This window comes from Neoarius graeffei, chromosome 12 (assembly GCF_027579695.1).
Source record: "Neoarius graeffei isolate fNeoGra1 chromosome 12, fNeoGra1.pri, whole genome shotgun sequence".
Classification (NCBI taxonomy): Eukaryota; Metazoa; Chordata; class Actinopteri; order Siluriformes; family Ariidae; genus Neoarius; species Neoarius graeffei.
In genome coordinates this window covers 44189364-44213028 of record NC_083580.1, presented here as the reverse complement: position 1 = coordinate 44213028, position 23665 = coordinate 44189364, and the positions used below count along the sequence as shown (strand labels likewise).

The 23665-nt window shown below is 45.1% G+C and overlaps 1 protein-coding gene across 1 annotated transcript in view; it reads right to left on the bottom strand.

Annotated features, from left to right (window-relative positions):
* The window catches only part of c6 (complement component 6), a 194797-nt gene that overhangs the window by 139859 nt on the left and 31273 nt on the right, over positions 1–23665 (bottom strand). Inside the window, exon 5 of the mRNA XM_060934862.1 lies at positions 9515–9540. Within this exon, the coding sequence (XP_060790845.1) occupies positions 9515–9540 (26 nt within the window). The remainder of the gene's footprint in view (positions 1–9514; positions 9541–23665) is intronic.

The following is a 23665-nucleotide window of genomic DNA, read 5'->3' as shown; positions in this document are numbered from 1 at the left end:
TCTTCTCAGTGACTTTTCCTACTCTGTAGACACACTGTGCACACAGACACATGCGTGTGTGCACGTGACAGGGTGTCATAGCTATCTCTTTTATTCCTGGCTGTCTAAAAGACACACAGAGACACACGTTTATAGACAGTCAGTATGTGCACCTCGTCACATGTTACCTACTGGTTCAACCTGACTTATCGACATTCACAGCCGATGCTTGACCACACCCCCACTGCCACATACCACCCAGCTCAGGTCCTCCCCTGCTGGGAGAGGTAATCCGCCACTACCATCTGTGCCCCTGGCATGTGGACCACCTCAAATTTATAGGTTTAAAGAGCCAGCTACCAACAAGTGATCTGCATGTTGGCATCCTTCATGTGGTGGAGCCACTAGAGCAGGGCACAGTCAGAACAGAGGGTGAATGGATGTCCAAGCAGGTAGTACCAGAGAGTGAGGACTGCCCACTTGATTGCCAGACACTCCTTTTCCATGGTACTGTACTTCGACTCTTGCCTGGAGAGCTTACAGCCAATGTACAGCACTGGATGCTCCTCCACCTCCACCACCTGGGACAAAATGGCCCCCAGCCCTCTATCTGATATGTCAGTCTGCAAAAGAAAATGGAGATAAAAGTCGGGAGAATTCAACAGTGAGCCCCCACACAAAACCACTTTTACCTGAGCAAAAGCCCGTTTGCACAGCTCTGTCCACTGGACTGGATCTGGCATACACTTTTTAGTGAAGCCATTCAGCGGGCTGGTGACAGCCGAAAAGTTAGACACAAACTGCCTACAGTAGCCACCCAGCCCCAGGAACTTCCTCACCCCCTTTTTGGTCTTGGGTCTTGGGCAGGCCACAATTGCTACAGTCTTATCAGTTTGGGGATGCACCTGCCCATGATCGAAGTGAAAGCCCAGATATCGCACTTCCACCTGTCCAATTGCACACATTTTCAGATTTGCTGTGAGCCCAGCACACCTCAGCAACCTCAGGACCACCCTGAGGTGTTGTAAATGCCACTCCCAATCATTACTGTAGATGATTATGTCATCTAGATAGGCTACCACATATGCATCGAGGGGATGGAGAATTCAGTCCATGAGATGCTGAAATGTTATTGGAGTGCTAAACAACTCAAAAGGAAGGGAGACAAATTGGTATATACCAAATGGAGTGGAAAAGGCTGTTTTCTCACAGGATAATGGAGTCAAGGGGATCTGCCAATATCCCTTTGTTAAATCCAGTGTCAAGTAAAAGTGAGCCGCACCTAACCAATCGAGCAGTTCATCAATGTGAGGCATCAGATATGCATCAAATTTAGACACTGCATTGACTTTCCTATAGGCCACACAGAACCGGACTGACCCATTGGTCTTGGGAACCAAGACCACCAGGCTGCTCCAGTCGCTGTGCAACTCCTCAATTACTCCGATCTTAAGCATAGCCTGGAGTTCATCCTGAACCACAGTTCCCTTGTGCTTGCAGAGCCGATATAGGTGGCTGCACACCACCACCCCTGGGGGAGTCTCAATGTGGTGTTCTATGTGGTCAGTGTCACCAGGGAGGGGCAAGAACACATCACAGAACTCTTCCTGCAACCTAATTACTTGTGCTCTCTGGGATGGCGAGAGATGCTCTCTGCAGTGGACCGGGATGAATTGGCCCACACTTTTTAGACTTACCTCTGATCCCAGCTCCACCCTCTCTGGAACTACCATCACCAGAGCCACAGGAACCTCCTCTCTCCATGGTTTCAGGAGATTGAGGTGGTAAATTTGACATGTCGCCCCTATCTGGATGATTGACCTCATAGTTGACCTCCCCAATTTGCTATGTAACCTCAAAGGGCCCTTGCCACTTGGCAAGTAATTTTGTGCTTGAGGTGGGCAGTAAAATGAGGACTTTATCTCCCGGTGCAAATTCCCTTAGCTGTATCCCTCTGTTGTACAGGTGAGATTGACATTCTTGGGCCTATAGCAAATTGTCCTGGGTTATGTGGCTCAGTGCATGGAGTTTTGCTCTCAGGTCAAGAATGTATTGAATTTGATTTCTGCTTCGAGAAGGCTCCTGCACCCAATTTTCTCTAATGATGTCTAAGACACCACGGGGCTTGTGCCCTTACAGCAATTCGAAATGTAGTACTCGGAATCCTGACTCGGGAGATAATGCAGAAGAGTGCCTCCGCAACACTGCATGCTGAGATATTGCAAAGAGGCACTGCTTCCAGGTATTGCATTGCATAAGCCACTATGACTAACACAAATTGATACCTGCATACAGATCAATCTAATGGTCCATTGAGATCAATGGCAATTTTTTCAAAGGGGATCTCCATTAACTTTAATGGGTGTAACAGTGCTTTTAGTGCCACCTCTGGATTCACCAGAATGCATTCACGACAAGCCGTACACCACCTGTGGACATCGGCATGAATCCCTGGCCAATACAAATGGGCCATGAGATGATTCAGTGTTTTATCCTGTCCCAAGTGCCCAGCCATAGGATTACAATAAGCCGTATGGAATAAAAGTTCCCTACAGCTCTTCGGGACCAGTTATCTGTTATCTCTTCCTTGGTTTGAGTGTACTGCATCACTCAATATAGCCTATCCTTAATAATACAGAAATACAGAAAGGAGAGTTAGTTTGGAGGGGTTGGCCATCAATTACTTTCACTTGGTCAAAAGCATGCCTCAGAGACTTGTAGGTGCAATAGGCTTATCAAATCAGTCTCATGTAAAAAGGGATCAGTCTCATAAATTCATTAATCATTAATTCAAGTGTCTAATAGTTTATAGCTAAACTATTAAAATCAATGGAATAACTTAGTGGTGATGTTGCTATAGTTTAGTGAGCATTGTAGCTTTAATGTAATATGTTTACTCTAGCTCTATAACATTCATATAACAACCAAATGAGCGAAGGCAATTAGAATACTTGTTTGGCAGAGGTTGGCACTCAGTGAATGTTGTAGCAATAGACAGGACACAGTTTATTCCAAAGATACCATTTATTGAAATAGCTGACACGAATTAGCAAACTAATACTGATCAGATATAGCAACAATAGCAGCCAAGGAATAATTCAATATAAATGTCGGTATACAGGTAATTAGTACATCATTAGTGTATATGATGATAACTAAGGCACTAATGGTGATCAGAAGTAATAAGCTATATGCAAGTTTACAGTGTAGGGGTGAGTGGATGTTAAAATGTGAGAGGAAAATCACGTGTTTATGTGTGTCTGTGTGAGAGTGTGTGAGTATGTGTGTGAGTATGTGAATGGAATGTGTGAGCCTTGTGCTCGGCCTCACCTAAAAGGGGATGGGCAACAAGGAGAGTGCACAAGGGAGAGAGAGACAAAAGATCTGTAGTTTAAAAACTAGTCTCGGCTAGGCCTTAAACCCAACTTCTACTCAACCCTTAGCTACTCCTGAAATCCCAATGTTGAGGGGTGTAGTGCAACAGAGGGAGTTAAAAAGAGAGAGAGAGAGAGAACACATGCGCAATCTAACTAAATACAGATAGTAAACAAAGCAAATCAAACAACACATGGTCTAAGACCGACTTTCATGTGAATCAAAATGCGTACATTTAAACCATGAATGAATTCAAATAAACAACACTCTTCACATTAACTAGCCACAACTAAGACTAACAATTGCCCAGATGCCAGCCTTATTTGAGATTGCTCTTGCTTGGCGACTGAAAGTGCGCCGTCTGTTATCCAAAGACAGCGTGGAGTGCAGGTCCAAGGAGAAAACAGTTCTGTTCCTTTTACTTTCACAGCTTGTCAGCTGAAGATCTTCAGTGTCCCATCGGTTGTCCAATGATCTGGAAGGAATCTTGTTTGTAGTTCGTCAACATTACGAAAGGGAAAAGGGATCCAGTCGCCTTTTCTCTTTAAAATACTGTGTGGGCTGCAGTAACTGACTGGTTCAGTTATTACTGCAACTATGCGAAGATCAAATACATTGAACTTTGGCTAAAGGTCCGGTATCAATAGCTCGTTCTTTGTCCTTTGTTCTCCTGTAGCACAGATGCACGATGTCTCTTTCACGCATGGAAACCCACCGCCAAAGAGAAGGAATTTCGATTCTGCCACAGGTTTAAAGCACAGTTGTGATGTCACTCTATTTGGTATCCGGTATCATCTCTGTATCCAATACCATTACAGGGAATCAGACAAATGGGCGGAGATAGAACATGGCGTCAAGTACAGGGATTGGTGTGTTCAATGCTGTACAGTGAAAGGGAGAAGATGGTTCATAAATGGTTACTATGGCTATGGCATGGCAATCCATCCCTACAGACTCGTCACATGTCTGCTCCAATGGGAAATCCCCTAAGGGATTCCCCAGAGAGATACGAGAGCTCTCACCCCTCTCTGTGTCATTATGACATGGAGCTGATGTGGCCGGCCCTGGGACTGCCTTCCCAGTTAACATTACGGCAGGATTCCCCTGTTACATGCGACTCCAGGACCCACTAACTGTTCTATTAATGTTTTAAGTGCCAGCCAATCTGTTTCCAGAATAAGTGGATGAGTGAGGCTCAGACTAACCACTGTCTCCACACTATGTTTTTCTCCCCAGAATTGAATAGTGAAAAGCTTCACTGCCTCTTGGAAAAATCAAATAATTTCAGAGAGGTCACAAGAAGTGCAGGAGGCAATTTCAAAAGGGAATTGTTTCTATGTTTGGGCATCTTAATTAAGCCATGCGCATTATTCCCCAGGGATGCTCTTTTGTATCCAGGGTTTTTGGCCTCTCTAAATATGTAGAGAACTCCACGATAGGGTGAGCTTGGATACAGACTGCAGCTCTGAATTCCATTTCTGGACTCCTTCTGTAGGATAAATGAAACAATATCTTATTCTTCTATAATGAAAACCTGGAATCTCCATTAGCAATTAAGTTGTTCGCAGATGCAGCCCCTTCCATTGGTTGGGGGGGGAGGGGGTTCAATAATCAGCGGTTTGCTGATGCATGGCTAAAAGAATTGTCATCCTTGTCAGCTGACACTTCTTCCACTTGCTCTAATGGAATCTAACCAATTGTATAACTCATCTTCTGTGGGGCAAACACTTGTTAAGAAGAAAATCCTGTTTTTGTGACAATGAGGCAGCAGCTGTAAACATCATTAACAAGGGCACTCCTCAGTTCCATTATTATAGATTCATGATGAACCTCACATGGTCCTCTGCATTAGATAATTTCATCATTCAAACAGCCCATATTCCAGGCTTTGACAACCATGGCCGATTCTTGTCCCTCTTTGAATTTCAGAATTTCACCAACTGTGCCTGGAGGCAGTGCCATCCAGCCTGACCTGTCCCATTCATTCAAACTGCATTAGATAAATGAATAAATGTTAAATGATAGTGATAAATAATAAATGATAAATGAATAGTAAATGTTATTGCATAGCTGCTCAGGCTCTCTGTATAAACTTACTATGTTACCCCAAGTAGCAATCTGTGAAGCTTCAGCTTGTCTCACAGTATTTTATCTTGGTTTAACTTGGTTCCTACTTAATAGTTCAGTGAGTTCCTCCGGCTGGCTCTTCCATGAAAGCATGGAAGGCCAGGGATGTACAGTGGCATGCAAAAGTTTGGGCACCCTTACTGAATATGTCTGTTACTGTGAATAGTTAAGTGAGCAGAAGATGAACTGATCACCAAAAGGCATAAAGGTAAAGACAACACATTTCTTTCCAGCATTTTCTGCAAGATTTGTGCCTTATTTTTGTTTTGTACAATTGGAGAGCAAAAAAAGAAAAGGAGCACCATGTGAAAGTTTGGGCACCCCAATACATTTGAGTTCTCAGGTAACTTTTACCAAGGTTCCAGACCTTAATTAGCTTATTGAGCTGTGGCTTGTTCAAATTCTTCATTAGGAAAGGTCAGATGATGCAGATTTCAAAGCTGTATAAATTCTCTGACTCCTCAAACTTGTCCCTAAAATCAACAGCCATGGGCTCCTCTAAGCAACTCCCTCGCACTCTGAATAATAAAATAATTGATGCTCACAAAGCAGGAGAAGGCTACAAGAACGTAGCAAATGTTTCCAGGTAGCTGTTTCCTCAGATTGTAATGTTATTAAGAAATGGCAGTTAACAGAAACAGTGGAGATCAAGGTGAGGTCTGGAAGATGAAGAAAACTTTCTGAAAGAACTGCTCATTGGATTGCCAGAAAGGCAAATAAAAAATCTTGTTTGACTGCAAAAGACCTTCAGAAAGATTTAGCAGACCCTGGAGTGGTGGTGCATTGTTCTACTATGCAGCGACACCTGAACAAATATGACCTTCATGGGAGAGTCATCAGAAGAAAACCTTTCCTGTGTCCTAGCCACAAAATTCAGCACCTGAAGTTTGCAAATGAACATCTAAATAAACCTGATGCATTTTGGAAACCAGTCCTGTGGACTGATGAAATCAAAATAGAACTTTTTGGCCACAATGTGCAAAGGTATGTTTGGAGAAAAAAGGGTGCCAAACTCCAGGAAAAGAACACCTCTCGAACACTGAAGCATGGGTGTGGATCGATCATGCTTTGGGGTTGTATTGCAGCCAGTGGCACAGGGCACATTTCATTGGTCGAGGGAAGCATGGATTCGAATAAATACCAGCAAATTCTGGAAGCAAACATCACACCATCTGTAAAAAAGTTGACGTTAAAAAGAGAATGGGTCCTACAATAAGACGATGATCCAAAACACACCTCAAAATCTACAATGGAATACCTCAAGAGGCACAAGCTGAAGGTTTTGCCATGGCCCTCACAGTCCCCTGACCTAAACATCATTGAAAATCTGTGGATAGATCTCAAAAGAGCAGTGCATGCAAGACAGCCCAAGAAATTTGTAGAACTGGAAGCCTTTTGCAAGGACGAGTGTGTGAAAATGCCCCAGGTAAGAACTGAAAGATCATTAGCTGGCTACAAAAAGTGTTTACAAGCTGTGATACTTGCCAAAGGGGGTACTAACTACTAGGTACTAACCATGCAGGGTGCCCAAACTTTTGCTTCGGGCCCTTTTCCTTTTTTGTCATTTTGAAAATGTAAAAGATGAAAATAAAAAATTGATTTTGCTTAAAATATAAAGGGAATGAGTCATCTTTAACTTTGATGACTGCTGTCCTATATTGTGGCCAATCTATACATGGAGGAAGTGGAACATAAAGTTTTGACCACTTTTTTTATCTCCCAGCCACTGGTTCAGATATGTGGATGACACCTGGGTTAAAATCAAAACCCCTGAGGTGGAAGCCTTCTCTAAGCACATCAGTGCAGTGGATATCAACATCAATTTCACTCGGGAGGACGTCAGTTGGAATAATCTAGCCTTCTTGGATTGTGATGTACACATTAGACAAGACAGAAGCCTTAGCATCGAGGTCTACCGGAAACCTACGCACACAGACCAGTACCTACTCTTCGACTCACACCACTCACTGGAACACAAATTGGGGGTCATTAGGACCTTGCAACACAGGGCTCAGAACATTCCTACAATGGTAGAGGGAAAAGAGAAGGAGCAAAATCACATCAAAAAAGCACTTCAGAACTGTGGGTATCCCAACTGGGCTTTCTTCAAGAGCAGAAAAAGGAACATAATAGACAAGGAAGATAACAGGAACAAACACAAGAACATTGTCATTCCCTACATTTCTGGTCTATCTGAGAAACTCAGGAGGATCTTCTACAAACACAACATTCCAGTATATTTCATTGGATAAATACCTGATACTCCCTATTAGTCAGACAGAACTGAAGAAGCCTTTTGGATGAGAGGTGAAATGTCTTCAAGAATCTTCAAGCAAGTCCAGTTGCTCTCTTTTACCACCCACAGAGAAAATATGATCTCAGTGACATAATCTGTGGCATGGTTGTTGGTGACAGACAAAATGGTTTGAGTATTTTAGAAACTGCTGATCTCATGCACGACAGTCTGTGGAATTTACACAGAATGGTGGGGAAAAACACCCAGTGACCAGCAGTTCTATGAGTGTAAGTACACTGTTGGTAAGATATGTCAGAGGAGAATAGACAGCCTGGTCTGAGCTGACAGGAAGGCTGCAGTAACTCAAATAAGCATTCTTTTCAACTATAGTAAGCAGAAAAGGATCTCAGAATGCATTTTATCCAGTTTTAGAATGAAATTAATGGGAATGAGGTTCAGTGGGGTTCCTAATAATTTGATTGGTAAGTATCTTAAATGAAAAAAAAAAGTTCTATTACTTCTAACGATCTTCTTCTTTTGGCTGCTCCCGATTAGTGGCCACCACAGCAGATCTTTCATCTCCATTGCTCCCTGTCTTCCACATCCTTCTCTACCACACCTGCCACTTTCATGTCCTCTCTCACCACATCCATGTATCTCCTCTTTGGCCTTCCTCATTTTCGTGTGCCTGGCAGCTCCATCCTCAACATTCTCCTTCCAACATGCTCTGCATCTCTTCTCAGGATGTGCCCATACCATCTCAGTCTCATCTCTCTTAGTTTAATTCCCAAGCTCTCCACATGTGCTGTCCCTCTGATGTACTCGTTCCTTATCCTGTCCAACCTTGTCACTCCCATCATAAACCTTAACTTCCTCAACTCCACCACCTCCAACTTTGCCTCCTGTCTCTTCGTTAAGGGTACTGTCTCCAATCCATACATCACAGCTGGTCTTACTACTGTCTTATACATCTTACCTTTCACTTTTGCTGGGATTTTCCTATCACAAATTACTCCCAAAATCCTTCTCCAACTGCTCCACCCTGCCTGCACTCTCTTTCTCACATCACTATCACAGCCCCCATTTTCCTGCACAGTTGACCCCAGGTACTTGAATTCACCAACTTTCTTTATGTCTACTCCTTGCATCTTCACTACACTCTCATCCCTATTCTCATTGATGCACATGTATTCTGTTTTGCTACTGCTCACCTTCATTCCTCTTCATTCCAATGCATACCTCCAACTCTCCAAACCCAGCTCAACCTCCTTTCTACTTTTGCCACATATCACAATATCATCCGCAAACATCATGTTCCATGATGACTCTTGCCTCACTTCATCCATCAAGCTATCTATCACTATGGCAAACAAGAAAGGACTCAAAGCAGATCCTTGATGAAGTCCCACCTTCACTTTGAACCATTCAGTCATTCCAACTGCACACCTCACTGCTGTTTCACTCTTCTCATACATGTCTTGCACCACTCTGATATACTTCTCATTCACTCCACACTTTCTCATACAATACCATAACTCGTCTCTTGGCACTCTATCGTATGCCTTCTCCAGGTCTACAAGCACACAACATACTGTAGCTTTCTCTGGCCTTCCTGTACTTCTCCATTAACATTCTTAAAGCAAAAATGACATCCGACGTGCTCTTCCTTGGCATAAACCCGTACTGCTGCTCACAGATTGCTACCTCTCTTCTCAATCTCACCTCCAATACCATTTCCCATAACTTCATGGTGTGGCTCATCAATTTTATCCCTCTGTAATTACTGCAGCTCTGTACATTTCCCTAATTCTTGTATATTGGGACTAGCACACTCTTTCTCCATTCATTTGGCATTTTCTCATTCTCTAGGATCTTATTAAACAATCTCATTAGGAACTCCACAGCCATCTCACCCAAACATCTCCAAGCCTTAATCGGGATACCATCTGGTCTGACTGCTTTCCCAGTCTTCATTCTTTTCATGGTTACCCTCATCTCATCCTTACTAACCAACTCTGCTTCCTGATTTGCTGTCTCCAACAAATCTGACCTTTTCTGCCTTGGATTCTCCTCATTTAATAAATCCTTAAAGTACTCTTTCCACCTTCTTAATAGACTCTTTGGCTACGTTCACACTGCAGGCTGAAGTGACTCAAATCCGATCTTTTCGCCCATATGTGACCTGTATCCGATCTTTTATTGACAATATGAACGACACAGATCCAATTTTTTCAAATCCGACCCAGGCCGTTTGGGTATGTGGTCCTAATTCCGATTCCTATCCGCTCTTTTCATATGCGACTTCAGTCTGAACCGCCAGGTCACATTCATCCGACTTACACGTCATCAACAAGCCACAAACGTCACTATTCTGCGCTGAAGTAGGCGGCGAGTCTCTCAAAAAAGTTACAATAACATGGCGCATAATCACGGGCGCAGATAGAGGGTGGGACTCGTCCCACCCAGATTTAAATTCACCTCGTTCGGTCCCCCCCACTTATAGGGAGGAAAAAACGTCTATGCTGTCTTTCTTTGCATAAGGCAAACCTCACGGAAAAATCAAAAGACTAATTACCATTCGGTTTATTGAGGTGCACAGCAGTGTATACATAGTTGCAACAACTCACATAAAACAAAACAAAGACTGATATTCGGTTGGTTGAGCTGCGCAGACTGCACAGGTTGCAAGCTCGAGCTTGGTTGCTATGGTTACTAACAACAAGTTTGACAGGCATATCGGGGTTGGGGTTGGTTTGCTGGCAGCTTTGTCCCCCCCAGTTTTTTGTCCCTCCCAGTTCAAAAAACGTATCTGCGCCCCTGCGCATGACATCAGTGCGAGGGACGCTTCGGGCTGTGAAGGTTCTGAATCTTCTCAATGGAAGGACGCAGAGGTTAGGGAGCTGATTTCCATTTGGGGAGATACAGCTATTCAAGCTAGATTGGATGAGTCATACCGCAACCGGGCGGTTTTACTTCCGTAAACACTGGCCATGCTCACTGCGTGTGACGTCGTCGTATCCTGCAATGCGCATGCGGAACACTTTTAGGTCGCTTTTCGTTCATACTGAGGATCACATACAAGTCGCATATATTTGTTAATGTGAACGACCTCACAAAAAAATCGGATTTCACAAAAAAATCGGAATTGAGCATTAAGCCTTGCAGTGTGAACATAGCGCTAGTTTGTCAGCGCATTTCCATTTACATCTTTCATCACTCTTACCTGCTGTACATCCCTTGCTTCCCTGTTTCTCTGCCTAGCTAGTCCGTACAGGTCATTCTCTCCTTCTTTGGTCTCCAGTCTTTTGTACAACTCCTGGTATGCATCTGCTTTCACCTTTGCTACCACTCCTTTTGTCTTCTGTCTCATCTCTCTGTATAACTGCCTGCTTTCCTCATCTCTCTGATCATCCCAATTCTTCTTTGCTAGCCTCTTCACTTTTATAATTTCCTGCACTTCTTTGTTCCACCACCATGTCTCCTTGTCTTGCTTCCTCCTTCCCGGTGACCACCCTAGCACCTTCCTTGCTGCCTCTCTTACTAGTATAGCAGTAGTATCCCAATCTTCTGTCAGACTTCCATTACCACTCAATGCTAGTCTCATTTCTTCCCTAAACTCCTTCTGATGATCAATCTCTTTTAGTTTCCACCACTTAATCTTCGGCTCCACTATTTCATGCTTCCTCTTTTTCACTTTCAAGCTCATCCTACACACGACCACTCGAAGTTGTCTAGCTACACTCTCCCCTGCCATCACTTTACAGTCTCCAATCTCCTTCAGGTTACCCCTTCTGCAGAGTATGTAGTCCACCTGTGTAGATCTTCCTCCACTCTTAAACGTCACCCTGTGCTGCTCTTTCTTCTCGAAGTATGTATTGACTATTGCCAAATTCATCCTCTTTGAAAAATCAACCACCATTTGCCCTTCCACATTTTTCTGTCTTACACCATATCTGCCCATCACACCCTCATCTCCTTTGTTTCCCTCACCAACATGTCAATTGAAATCTGCTCCTATCAACACATGCTCATCCCTCAGTATACTTTCTACCACTTCATCCATCTTTTCCCAGAAAGACTCTTTCTCTTCATTCTCACATCCAACCTGTGGGGCATATGCACACACAACATTGATTACCACTCCTTGAATCTCCAACTTCATGCCTATCACTCTATCTGACACCCTCTTCACATCAATCACACTTTTGACCAACTCTCCCCTCAAAACAATACCAACACCATTTCTCTTTCCATCCACTCCATAATAAAACAACTTGCATCCACCTCCAATGTTCTTGGCCTTGCTTCCTTTCAACCTCGTCTCCTGCACACACAAAATGTCCAACTTCCTTCTTTCCATCATACCTGCTAACTCTCTCACTCTGCCAGTCAGTGTTCCCACATTCAGTGTTCCTACCCTCAATTCGAAGCTCCTTCCCTTCCATATTTCACGCTCTCTCCTAACACGCCTCCCCCCTCTCTTTCTCCTTCTTTGTTTTGACGCAACAGTAGCATACTTTCCACCAGCACCCTGTTGACCAACAGTACCAGAGGCAGTCATTGTTAACCCAGGCCCCGACCGATCCGGTATGGTATTTCTCTTTTCATTCTGCATGTTAGATTTGGCACAGTTTTACACTGGATGCCCTTCCTGACACAACCCTCTCTAATTTATCCAGGCTTGGGACCGGCACTGAGAGTATGCTTATGCAACCCCAGTGGCTGGATATTGTTAGATACTTCTAACAATAATCATAATTTTAAAAAATAATGAAAGTGATACCTTTGTTCCTTTTGTGTGCATTTCTGATAGGAGCTATTCTATGCCTTTAAATAATGGCCCAGTTCTATTGGCCAGGGATTCGCGGCGATGTCCGTAGGTGGTGTACGGCGTGCCGCGAATGCCAGTTAGTAAATCCAGCGGCCATTCCAAAAGTGCCTTTGCGCCCTCTCCCATTAATCGAGACCCCGTTCGAAAGGATTGGGATGGATCTCGTCAGGCCATTAGATCGGTCAACACGAGGGTACCACTTTATACTAGTTCTAGTGGGCTATGCAACGTGATACCTGGAAGCAGTGCCTCTTCGCAATATCTCAGCACGCAGTATTGCAGAAGCGGTCTTCCGCGTCATCTCCCGAGTTGGAATCCCCAAAGAGATTCTGACTGAACAAGGCACCTTGTTTATGTCACGAACACTGAATGAACTTTATGGGTTATTGGGTATTAAGCCGATCCGCACCAGTGTTTATCACCCACAAATGGACGGTTTAGTCAAACGATTGAATCGCACCCTCAAAAATATAATTAAGAAATTCGTAAGCGAGGACACATGTAATTGAGATAAATGGCTCGAACCCTTGTTGTTCGCAGTGCGAGAGGTCCTACAAGCCTCCACGGGGTTCTCCCTGTTTGAATTGTTATATGGGCATAAGCCGTGCGGCATTTTAGACGTGCTGCGAGAAAATTGGGAGGAGGGACTTTCACCAAGTAAAAATGAAATTCAATATGTTATTGACCTGCGTGCAAAACTCCACACACTCACACACCTAACCCAGGAGAATTTGCGGCAAGCCCAAGAATGGCAAACCCACCTGTACGACAAGGGTACGTGCCTTAGGGAGTTCGCACAGGGAGATAAAGTACTCGTACTGTTGCCCACATCGAGCTCCAAATTGGTCGCCAAGTGGCAAGGACCCTTTGAGGTCACACGGCGAGTCGGGGACGTCGACTACGAGGTGAGGCGAACGGACAGGGGTGGGGCACTACAGATTTACCACCTCAATCTGCTCAAACTCTGGAATGAGGAGGTCCCCATGGCATTGGTGTCGGTGGTTCCGGAGAAGGCGGAGCTGGGGCTGGAGGTTCAAAAGGGAACATTGGCATCGTGTACCTCTCAGGTCCCCTGTGGAGACCACCTCTCCCTGACACAACTCGCGGAGGTTGCCCAGTTGCAGACCGAATTTTTGGACGTGTTCTTGCCCCTGCCCGGCCGCACCGACCTCATAGAGCACCACATTGAGATGCCCCCAGGGGTGGTAGTGTGTAGCCGCCCTTACAGGCTACCCAAAGATGGGCCCACACGATGACCCCAAGGCCTTCTTCGCTGTCTTTGAGCAGGCAGCAGAGGCATGGGGTTGGCCGGTGGAACAGCGCGCGGCGCTCCTCCTCCCCCTGTTAACAGGCGAGGCACAGCTGGCCGCGCTACAGCTCCCCGCCGACAGCCGGCTGGTCTACGCCAACCTCCACAGGGCCATCCTCCAGCATGTGGGGTGCACCCTGGAGCAACAATGGCAGCACTTCCGCGCGTTGCGCCTGGAGGAGGTCAGCCGGCCATTCACATTTGGCCAGCAACTCCGGGACGCCTGCTGGCGGTGGCTGAGGGCCGACAACTGTGATGCCGAGGGAATCATAGATCTGGTGGTGCTGTAACAATTCATCGTCTGACTTCCAGAAGGAACAGCGGAATGGGTCCAGTGCCATCGCCTGGTGTCGCTGGATCAGGCCATCGAGCTGGCGGAGGACCATTTGGCAGCTATTCCGACAGCAAGACAGCATGTCTCCTCTTCTCCCCTCTCCTCTCTCTCTCTCTCTCCCCCCTCCCTTTCTGTTCCTCGTCCTCGTCCCATTCCCCCCCGTGGAGGCGGGGGCCGGCTCCACACCAGCCGGCCCGCCGCACCCGTGGTGCCCTACCGCTTCCCACTTCCATGTCTGTCTCTCCCCCCCCTCAGGTGAGTGAGCTCCGGAACACTGGTGCAGAGAGAGAGCCTGGGCTGGTATGCTGGCGCTGTGGGGAACCGGGGCACCTCCAGCATCAGTGCTCGGCGATGGAGGTGGGAGCAGTGGTCCTGATCCCTGACGTGCCAGGGACCGCCCTCAATCAGGCCGGAGCGTATCGCATACCGGTGAGTATCCAAGGGGTTACGTATCAGGCTTTGGTGGACTCCGGCTGTAATCAGACTTCAATCTACCAAAGCCTGGTGCAAGACGAGGCATTGGGGAGAGCACAATTGGTGAAGATGTTGTGTGTACACAGGGATGTTCACAACTACCCTTTAGTGTTGGTCCACATTCTATTTCGAGGGGAGAAACTTAGAGTAAAGGCGGTGGTTAATCCTTGCCTTACCCACTCGATAATTTTGGGGACTGATTGGCCGGGATTTCAGGAATTAATGACTCATTTAGTGAAGAGTGGGGCCTGCCATAGTTCAGCAGGGGGAGGTCCCGGTGTGGCATTGGCGGGAGCAGCTGTCACAGAGCCATCTACGTCACCACCACGTCAGAGTGAGGAGCAGCAGGCTCCTCCTCCCTCTCTCGGGGAATCCCGCATGGATTTCCCATTAGAGCAGTCGTGAGATGAGACTCTGCGGCATGCATTTGACCAAGTGAGGGTAATTGATGGTCAAACGCTCCAGCCAAACGCCACCCATATTTTTCCATTATTAAGGATAGATTATATCGAGTGACGCAGGACACTCAGACTAGGGAGCCGATAACACAGCTTTTGATCCCAAAGAGCTGCTGGGAATTTGTATTCCCGGTGGCTCACTTTAATCCCATGGCTGGACACTTGGGGCAGGATAAGACACTAGCCCGAATAATGGCCTGGTTCTATTGGCTAGGGATTCGCAGCAATGTCCGCAGGTGGTGTGCGGCATGCTGCGAATGCCAGTTAGTAAATCCTGCGGCCATTCCAAAAGCGCCTTTGCGCCCCCTGCCATTAATCATGACCCTGTTCAAAAAAGAATTGGGATGGATCTCGTCGGGCCATTAGATCGGTCAACACAAGGATATCGCTTTATTTTAGTTCTGGTGGACTATGCAACGCAATATCCGGAAGCAGTGCCTCTTCACAATATCTCAGCACGTAGTATTGCAGAGGCACTCTTCCACGTCATCTCCCGAGTTGGAATCCCCAAAGAGATTCTGACTGATCGAGGCACGGCTCGTTTTTATTCGACACTGGATTTGACAAAGGGATATTGGCAGATCCCCTTGACTCCGCTATCCTGAGAAAAACAGCCTTTTCCACACCGTTTGGCTTACACAAGTTCGTCACACTTCCTTTTGGGCTGTTTGGGGTGCCCGCTACATTCCAGCAGCTTATGGATAGGGTCCTCTGCCCCCACGCCACCTATGAAGCCGCATACTTAGATGACATAATCATCTATAGTAATGACTGGCCGTGGCACCTAGAACACCTAAGGGCCGTCCTTAGGTCGCTGAGGTGAGCGGGTCTCACAGCCAACCCGAAGAAGTGTGTGATTGGGCAGGTGGAAGTACGGTATCTGGGCTTCCACTTGGGCAATGGGCAGGTGCGCCCCCAAATCAATAAGACAGCAGTGATTGCGGCCTGCCCGAGGCCCAAGACCAAAAAGGGGGTGAGACAGTTCCTGGGGCTGGCTGGCTACTATCGTAGGTTTATACCTAATTATTCAGATGTCACCAGCCTGCTGACTGATCTCACTAAAAAGGTGGCACCAGACCCGGTCCAGTGGACGGAGCAATGCCAGCAGGCTTTCTCTGAGATAAACGTGGCACTGTGTGGGGAGCCACTGTTACACTCCTCTGACTTTTCCCTCCCCTTTGTTTTGCAGACGGATGTGTCAGACAGGGGGCTGGGGGCGGTTCTGTCCCAGGAGGTGGAGGGGGAAGACCGCCCAGTGCTGTACATCAGACGGAAACTATCGGTGCGTGAGGGCAGGTACAGCACCATCGAAAAGGAATGCCTAGCCATCAAGCAGGCGGTCCTCGCCCTCTGCTTCAACCTGCTGGGGTGCCCTTTCACCCTCTGTTCAGACTACGCACCCCTGCAGTGGCTCCACCGCATGAAGGATGCCAACGCACGGATCACCCGTTGGTATCTGGCACTCCAGCCGTTTAAATTCGAGGTGGTCCACAGGCCGGGAGCGCAGATGGTTGTGGCGGACTTCCTCTCCCGCCAAGGGGGGGAGGGGGAAGTCGGCTGCAGGCCAGACGGCTCCCCGGCCTGAGTCGAGCAGTGGGGGTATGTGGCAGTGGGGGCATGGTCGAGCATCAGTCTGTGAATGGAGGGCGGAGTCAGGGAAGGTAAGTGGCAGAATCACTGCAATTGACGGGAATTAACCTGTGTTTGTGTGTCTTCCCCAGTGACCACGCCCTATAAGAGGAGAGGGAGAGCAGAGGAAGGGAGCTCTCTCTCCCCAACCAGAACACGTGTGTGTGTGTGTGTGTGTGTGTGTGCGCGCGAGTGACTGGGAGAGTGTCCTGAATGTCAAAAGCTGTAAAGCTTAAATAAAGGAGTTTAGAGAACTGTTCTGGCCTGCCATGCTTCTGTGCTTCACCCACCACAGAGCATTCCTACTCATGTAAACTGTGAAGTCTCAGATTTTAAGACTGAGGTTGTCTTGACAGACTCTGACTGCCAACCAATTCAGAGCCAAGCTGAATCTGATGAGGCTGGTGCCTCTCAGAATTTTCTTGAGCTGGATGCTCCTGAGTGTAATCCCCCTGAGTCTGGATATGATACTGGTGAATTGCAAGCTCAACTGAGAAAAAACTTGGGTTCTTTGTTCTTGAAAATGCATAGTATTTTGCATGTGTCAGAGATGGCGATACAAGACATTGTAGAAAATTTGGTGCAAATATTCACATTGTCTAAACCCCTTGTGAGAGATGCTGTTATCAAGGTTTTAGGAGAATATGGTCTGTGTCAGTGATGCCTTTCTCAATGAATTGGTGGAAACTGTCATGGAAAGTAATGTTTTGTTTAGCACTACTACTGAAGGTGCAGAGCTGTCCACTGCTAAGCGGAGGAAGTTATTTGTAAGGAGTAACTACCCTGTGGTAATGCCAGTTCAGTATGCCATGGATTCCACTGGATGTACAGCAGTGTATGTTCCAATCCTCCAGATGCTTCAAACAATGTTTAAAAATACTGATGATCTTGACAATATTCAAGAAGCTAAACCATCACCACCTGGAATGTTCATGTCTCATGAAGATGGAACATATTTCAAGGAAAATCCATTGTTGTCAGCAACGGGAGAGCTGAAGTTGTCACTGATTTTGTATATTGATGACATTGAACTAGCTAATCTTTTAGGCACAGCTAGTAAGATCCACAAGCTTTGTGTGGTGTAATGGTTGCTAGGCAATGTGCCCAGTATATATAGATCCAGCCTTCATGTCATACAGCTAGCTTTGCTGTGCAAAGTACCTGATCTGCAGAGTTGTGGTTATGAAAGTGTTCTTTCACCTTTGTTGAAAGACTTGCACACTCTTGAGCAGGATGGCATTTTTATTGAACCTATCGGCCAATGTGTAAAGGGCACTGTCATGTGTGTTGCAGCTGATAATTTGGCTGTCCATGGCCTTGCAGGCTTTGTGCAGAGTTTCAGAGGGCACTTTCTCTGCAGATTTTGTTGCTGTACTTCAGACCAGATACAGTCCAGTGAAGTTTCTGAGGGAGAGTTTACCATGAGAATGAGGGCCTCCCATGATCTTCATGTGCAGAATGTTGTATAAGGAGAAAATGCATCTCATTTTGGTGTAAAGGGTGAGTGCACTCTCAGTAAGACACTGCAGCATTTTCATCCTATTTCTGATTTCCCACCTGATATACTTCACGACCTTTTTGAGGGTATTGTGCCAGTAGAGTTGGCCTTGTGCATCTGTAAGATGATTCATCAGAAGTATTTCACTCTTGAATATCTAAACACAAAAATTTGCACATTTCCATATCAGCACTATGATAGGCTCAATAAACCACTACCCATCCCAAAGAACTTTGCAGCCAAACTAAGCATTGGTGGGAATGGGCATGAAAATTCCACTCTGCTGAGATTATTGCCACTAATGGTGGGAAGCAAAGTCCCTGAAGGAGATGAAACATGGGTCATATTGATGGACCTGAAAGAAATCGTGCAGCTGGTGTTGTCCCCATCTTTCACAGAGGAATCCATCCAGTACATGCAAACTAAAATAAGTGATCACAGGCAGGTTCTTCAAGCAGTGTTTCCAGACTTTAAGCTCTGACCCAAACATCATTACATTGAGCACTACCCAGAACTGACGAAACGTTTTGGGCCTCTTGTTCACCTATGGACCTTGAGGTTTGAAGGAAAACATTGCTTTTTTAAAAGGGTCATACATACACAGAATTTCAAGAATGTCTTGAAAACTCTTGCAAGGAGGCATCAGCACATGATGGGATATCACCTCAGTGCACCATCATTTTTCAGACCCCACACACAAGCCTCAAGTGCCACCTCTGTCCAAGTTGCAACACTGCCACAAGTGGCCAGAGATGTCATAGAGACAAAGACAGACAGCCAATATATATACAGAACATCAAAGGTCTCCATAAATGGCACAGAGTTTGCAAATGGAAAGTTTGTTTCTGCAGGCCAGACTGGAGGACTTCCAAAATTCAGCAAGATTGAACAAATGCTGCTTGTGAACAACACTGTTTCCTTCCTTTGCAGGAACTACGAGTGCTGGTATGGTGAACATTTAAGATCATTTGAGCTGACATCCACAGGCAACTACTCCTGTGCATCAGCTGTCAGAGTTAAATGACACAGTAAGTCTCACAGCATACAACATTGATGGGCATTTGATGTTGACGCAAAAAAGATTTATTTTGATCAGGGACTTGCAGGATTAAATTGTATTTGGAAGTGGGGACCTACTGTAGATTAGATTAGATGAAACTTTATTGATCCCTTTGGGAGGGTTCCCTCAGGGAAATTAAGACCTATACAGTGCTTTTTGAAGTTTGGTGAAAATAATTTGCCGTCTGCTGAAAATAAGTACTACTAATGCCACTGCATACCACAACAAGCCTATAACATTAACTGAACTGATTGTTTTATCTCTTGTAAACGCCAGGCATTAAAGGTTAATGTTACTCAGTCAAATACATAATGTTTCTTTCGAAAATGGAATTTGAAATTAATTACCAGCAATTCTTTTGAGTAAAATCCTGATTGTGTTGTCCAACTGAATGGTTCTCATTGGTAATTTTTCTCTTTTTCTTCCTAAAAATAGGAAACGGCAGCTCAAAACATCCTACTTCATGTCCATACCTCCACAGGTATTGTCAGGAAGATGACTCTATCTTCACGTCCAGAATCCGTGGATGAGCTAAAAACTATGATGAAAGAAAAGTTTAAACTAGACTTTGACTTTAGCCTATCATACCAAGATCCAGATTTTGGTGGACAGTTAGGTTCCCTTTTAGATATTAAGGAACTTCCACAGAGGGCTGTGCTGAAAGTGATCAGGTCTGAAAGCGATGCCAGTTCAGTAGCATCACATGACACAACAATATTGCCTCATGCCATGACTCCAGACAGGGTTAACCGATGGCCTGATGTTTTTCTAGTGCCCACTTTTTCCTGTGAGGTAGACAGTGGCGTGCACAGATAGACACGAGGTGGTGCTCAAGCACCTGCCCCTCTGCCCTCTGTCCAAAAAAGTGCCCTTTTGAATTTTTTTTTTTTACAATTTACTGAGGCCAATGTCGACATGATCTTTTAGAAAAGCCGCGGCATTAAAAGCGTGTGTGAAAATAATGTCCCGATGTGTGCCCCCTCCGCACACACACCGGACCTCTGTCTCTCTTGCTCTGTCAAGTGAACAAGCGTGCAGTGCATTCAATGTGAGGTTGCAGCAGCATAGCGTCCTGGAAGCCACGGCCTTGTCGTAGCGCAGACAACACATTGGGCAGTCAGTCAGCTCTTCCCCTGCCCCACCAGCCAGGTAACACATGAATCGAGTGAAAATGTATTGTTTGCCCTCTTAACCCAAGCTGTAATTATTTTGTCATGAAGTAGCCTGTCGCATACAGAAACAACTGCACATGGCAGCCTTTGCCAGCTTATTTGCTCCCTTTCCATATGGAGAAACAAACTGAACAACATTTTAAATGTAGCCTAAACCATTGAGGCAACCCCACTCTCCATCAATTCCAACCTGTTTTTATAACATGATTAAGAATATCACGTTATGCTAGTATGCACACCGTTATGCAAATAAAGGAGAGCTCCGTTAAGCCCACTGAGTGTGTATATTTCGTTACAAATTTTAAGATGATCTCACGGAAATCTGTGAATAAACACAGTCTTGAGACTCAAGTCAGTGACGGGAAGATCAGACTTTCAGACTTTATCAGACTTTTTAAAGATGGAACTACAGAAAAATACCCAAAACTTTGATATGATTATGAACACAAGAGGAGGGTTAAATCTCAGACTTTTATAATAAGGTGTTCCACATGTGCAAAAAAGTGCCCTTTTTCCCCCCAGAGCACTTGCCTCCCAAAATGTCTGTGCACGCCACTGGAGGTAGAGTTCGTGCTCATTGATGGAAATGCTATATATGAGAGAATAGGAAAAACTCTCAAGTTATCAAGGGGACAAAAGCATGTCATTCTTGAGACCCTTACTGCCAAAATGCATAGCTTCAAAGCATACCCCAATGATAAGGAAGTTTCAATGGTAGCAGAAGCGCTTGTCACTAAACATCCTTGTCTAAAAGAGCCATGATCTCAGACAGGATGGTATGGTCGGAAAAATAGTCTGAAGTTTAAGATGGGGAACTTTCTCACTAAGTTGAGTCGTGCAGGTGTTCCTGAGGTAGCTACAACCCTGATTCTAAAAAAGTTGGGACAAAGTACAAATTGTAAATAAAAACGGAATGCAATGATGTGGAAGTTTCAAAATTCCATGTTTTATTCAGAATAGAACATAAAAGACATATCAAATGTTTAAACTGAGAAAATGTATCATTTAAAGAGAAAAATTAGGTGATTTTAAATTTCATGACAACACCACATCTCAAAGTTGGGACAAGGCCATGTTTACCACTGTGAGACATCCCCTTTTCTCTTTACAACAGTCTGTAAACGTCTGGGGGCTGAGGAGACAAGTTGCTCAAGTTTAGGGATAGGAATGTTAACCCATTCTTGTCTAATGTAGGATTCTAGTTGCTCAACTGTCTTCGGTCTTTTTTGTCGTATCTTCTGTTTTATGATGCACCAAATGTTTTCTATGGGTGAAAGATCTGGACTGCAGGCTGGCCAGTTCAGTACCCGGACCCTTCTTCTACGCAGCCATGATGCTGTAATTGATGCAGTATGTGGTTTGGCATTGTCATGTTGGAAAATGCAAGGTCTTCCCTGAAAGAGACGTCATCTGGATGGGAGCATATGCTGCTCTAGAACCTGGATATACCTTTCAGCATTGATGGTGTCTTTCCAGATGTGTAAGCTGCCCATGCCACACGCACTAATGCAACCCCATACCATCAGAGATGCAGGCTTCTGAACTGAGAGCTGATAACAACTTGGGTCGTCCTTCTCCTCTTTAGTCTGAATGACACGGCGTCCCTGATTTCCATAAAGAACTTCAAATTTTGATTCATCTGACCACAGAACAGTTTTCCACTTTGCCACAGTCCATTTTAAATGAGCCTTGGCCCAGAGAAGATGTCTGCACTTCTGGATCATGTTTAGATATGGCTTCTTCTTTGAACTATAGAGTTTTAGCTGGCAACGACGGATGGCACGGTGAATTGTGTTCACAGATAATGTTCTCTGGAAATATTCCTGAGCCCATTTTGTGATTTCCAATACAGAAGCATGCCTGTATGTGATGCAGTTACGTCTAAGGGCTCGAAGATCATGGGCACCCAGTATGGTTTTCCAGCCTTGTCCCTTATGCACAGAGATTCTTTCAGGTTCTCTGAAACTTTTGATGATATTATGCACTGTCGATGATGATATGTTCAAACTCTTTGCAATTTTACACTGTCAAACTCCTTTCTGATATTGCTCCACTGTTTGTCAGCGCAGAATTAGGGGGATTGGTGATCCTCTTCCCATCTTTACTTCTGAGAGCCGCTGCCACTCCAAGATGCTCTTTTTATACCCGGTCATGTTAATGACCTATTGCCAATTGACCTAATGGGTTGTAATTTGGTCCTCCAGCTGTTCCTTTTTTGTACCTTTAACTTTTCCAGCCTCTTATTGCCCTGTCCCAACTTTTTTGAGATGTGTTGCTGTCATGAAATTTCAAATGAGCCAATATTTGGCATAAAATTTCAAAATGTCTCTCTTTCGACATTTGATATGTTGTCTGTGTTCTATTGTGAATACAATATCAGTTTTTGAGATTTGTAAATTATTGCATTCCGTTTTTATTTACAATTTTTGTACTTTGTCCCAACTTTTTTGGAATCGGGGTTGTATAAATTCTGGCAAAAGGAGCAGAAACAGCCCAGACAAACAAGCTCCCCATACTAACATCAAAAGACCAAAAAGGGCAAAGGTGAATTTCCTCCCTAGTTTTCCAAGAGGTGAAGATGCTGCAAGCCTTGAACAACTGAGACTCTAAATTGTAGATGAGGTGAAGTTAAGCGACAAGAATTTTCCCCTGATCGGACAATTAATGCAGACCACCTTTGCCCTGTGGCAGCAAGAGGTCGTCAGCAGCGATCCCCCTGTAGATGAGATTCTGGACCGCTGGCCTGCACTCAAAATGGAGTCACAGGTAAAATAATAAAAATAATTTTCTTGAGCAGATCTATTTAATATAATTATTTTGTGCAACTTTGTCTGTGAGACATTGGCTGGTTCTATTCAAATGTAGATTAAACTACTCCAAATAGGTTGTAGTAAGCTTACAAGTGTTCATAGTCTGGTGTTTTTCATTGCCATTTGTCTGATTTTTGCTTGTCAGAAAGGGGACACACACTGCACTCTAATATAAAAACATTTTATTTTATTTTTTTGCAGATCTGTGCAGAGTTTCACAGACTCTTGAACATCAACCTCAAGAACTGTTTCTATGCTGAGTTGGATCGACATGCCCCTCGTCTTCAGAGCTTGTTCAGGAAGAAAGCTGCATGCCCAGGGAAAGCAGCTAATGTCCTCAGTCAGATCTTCAGCATTTATGACCTCCAGGTTA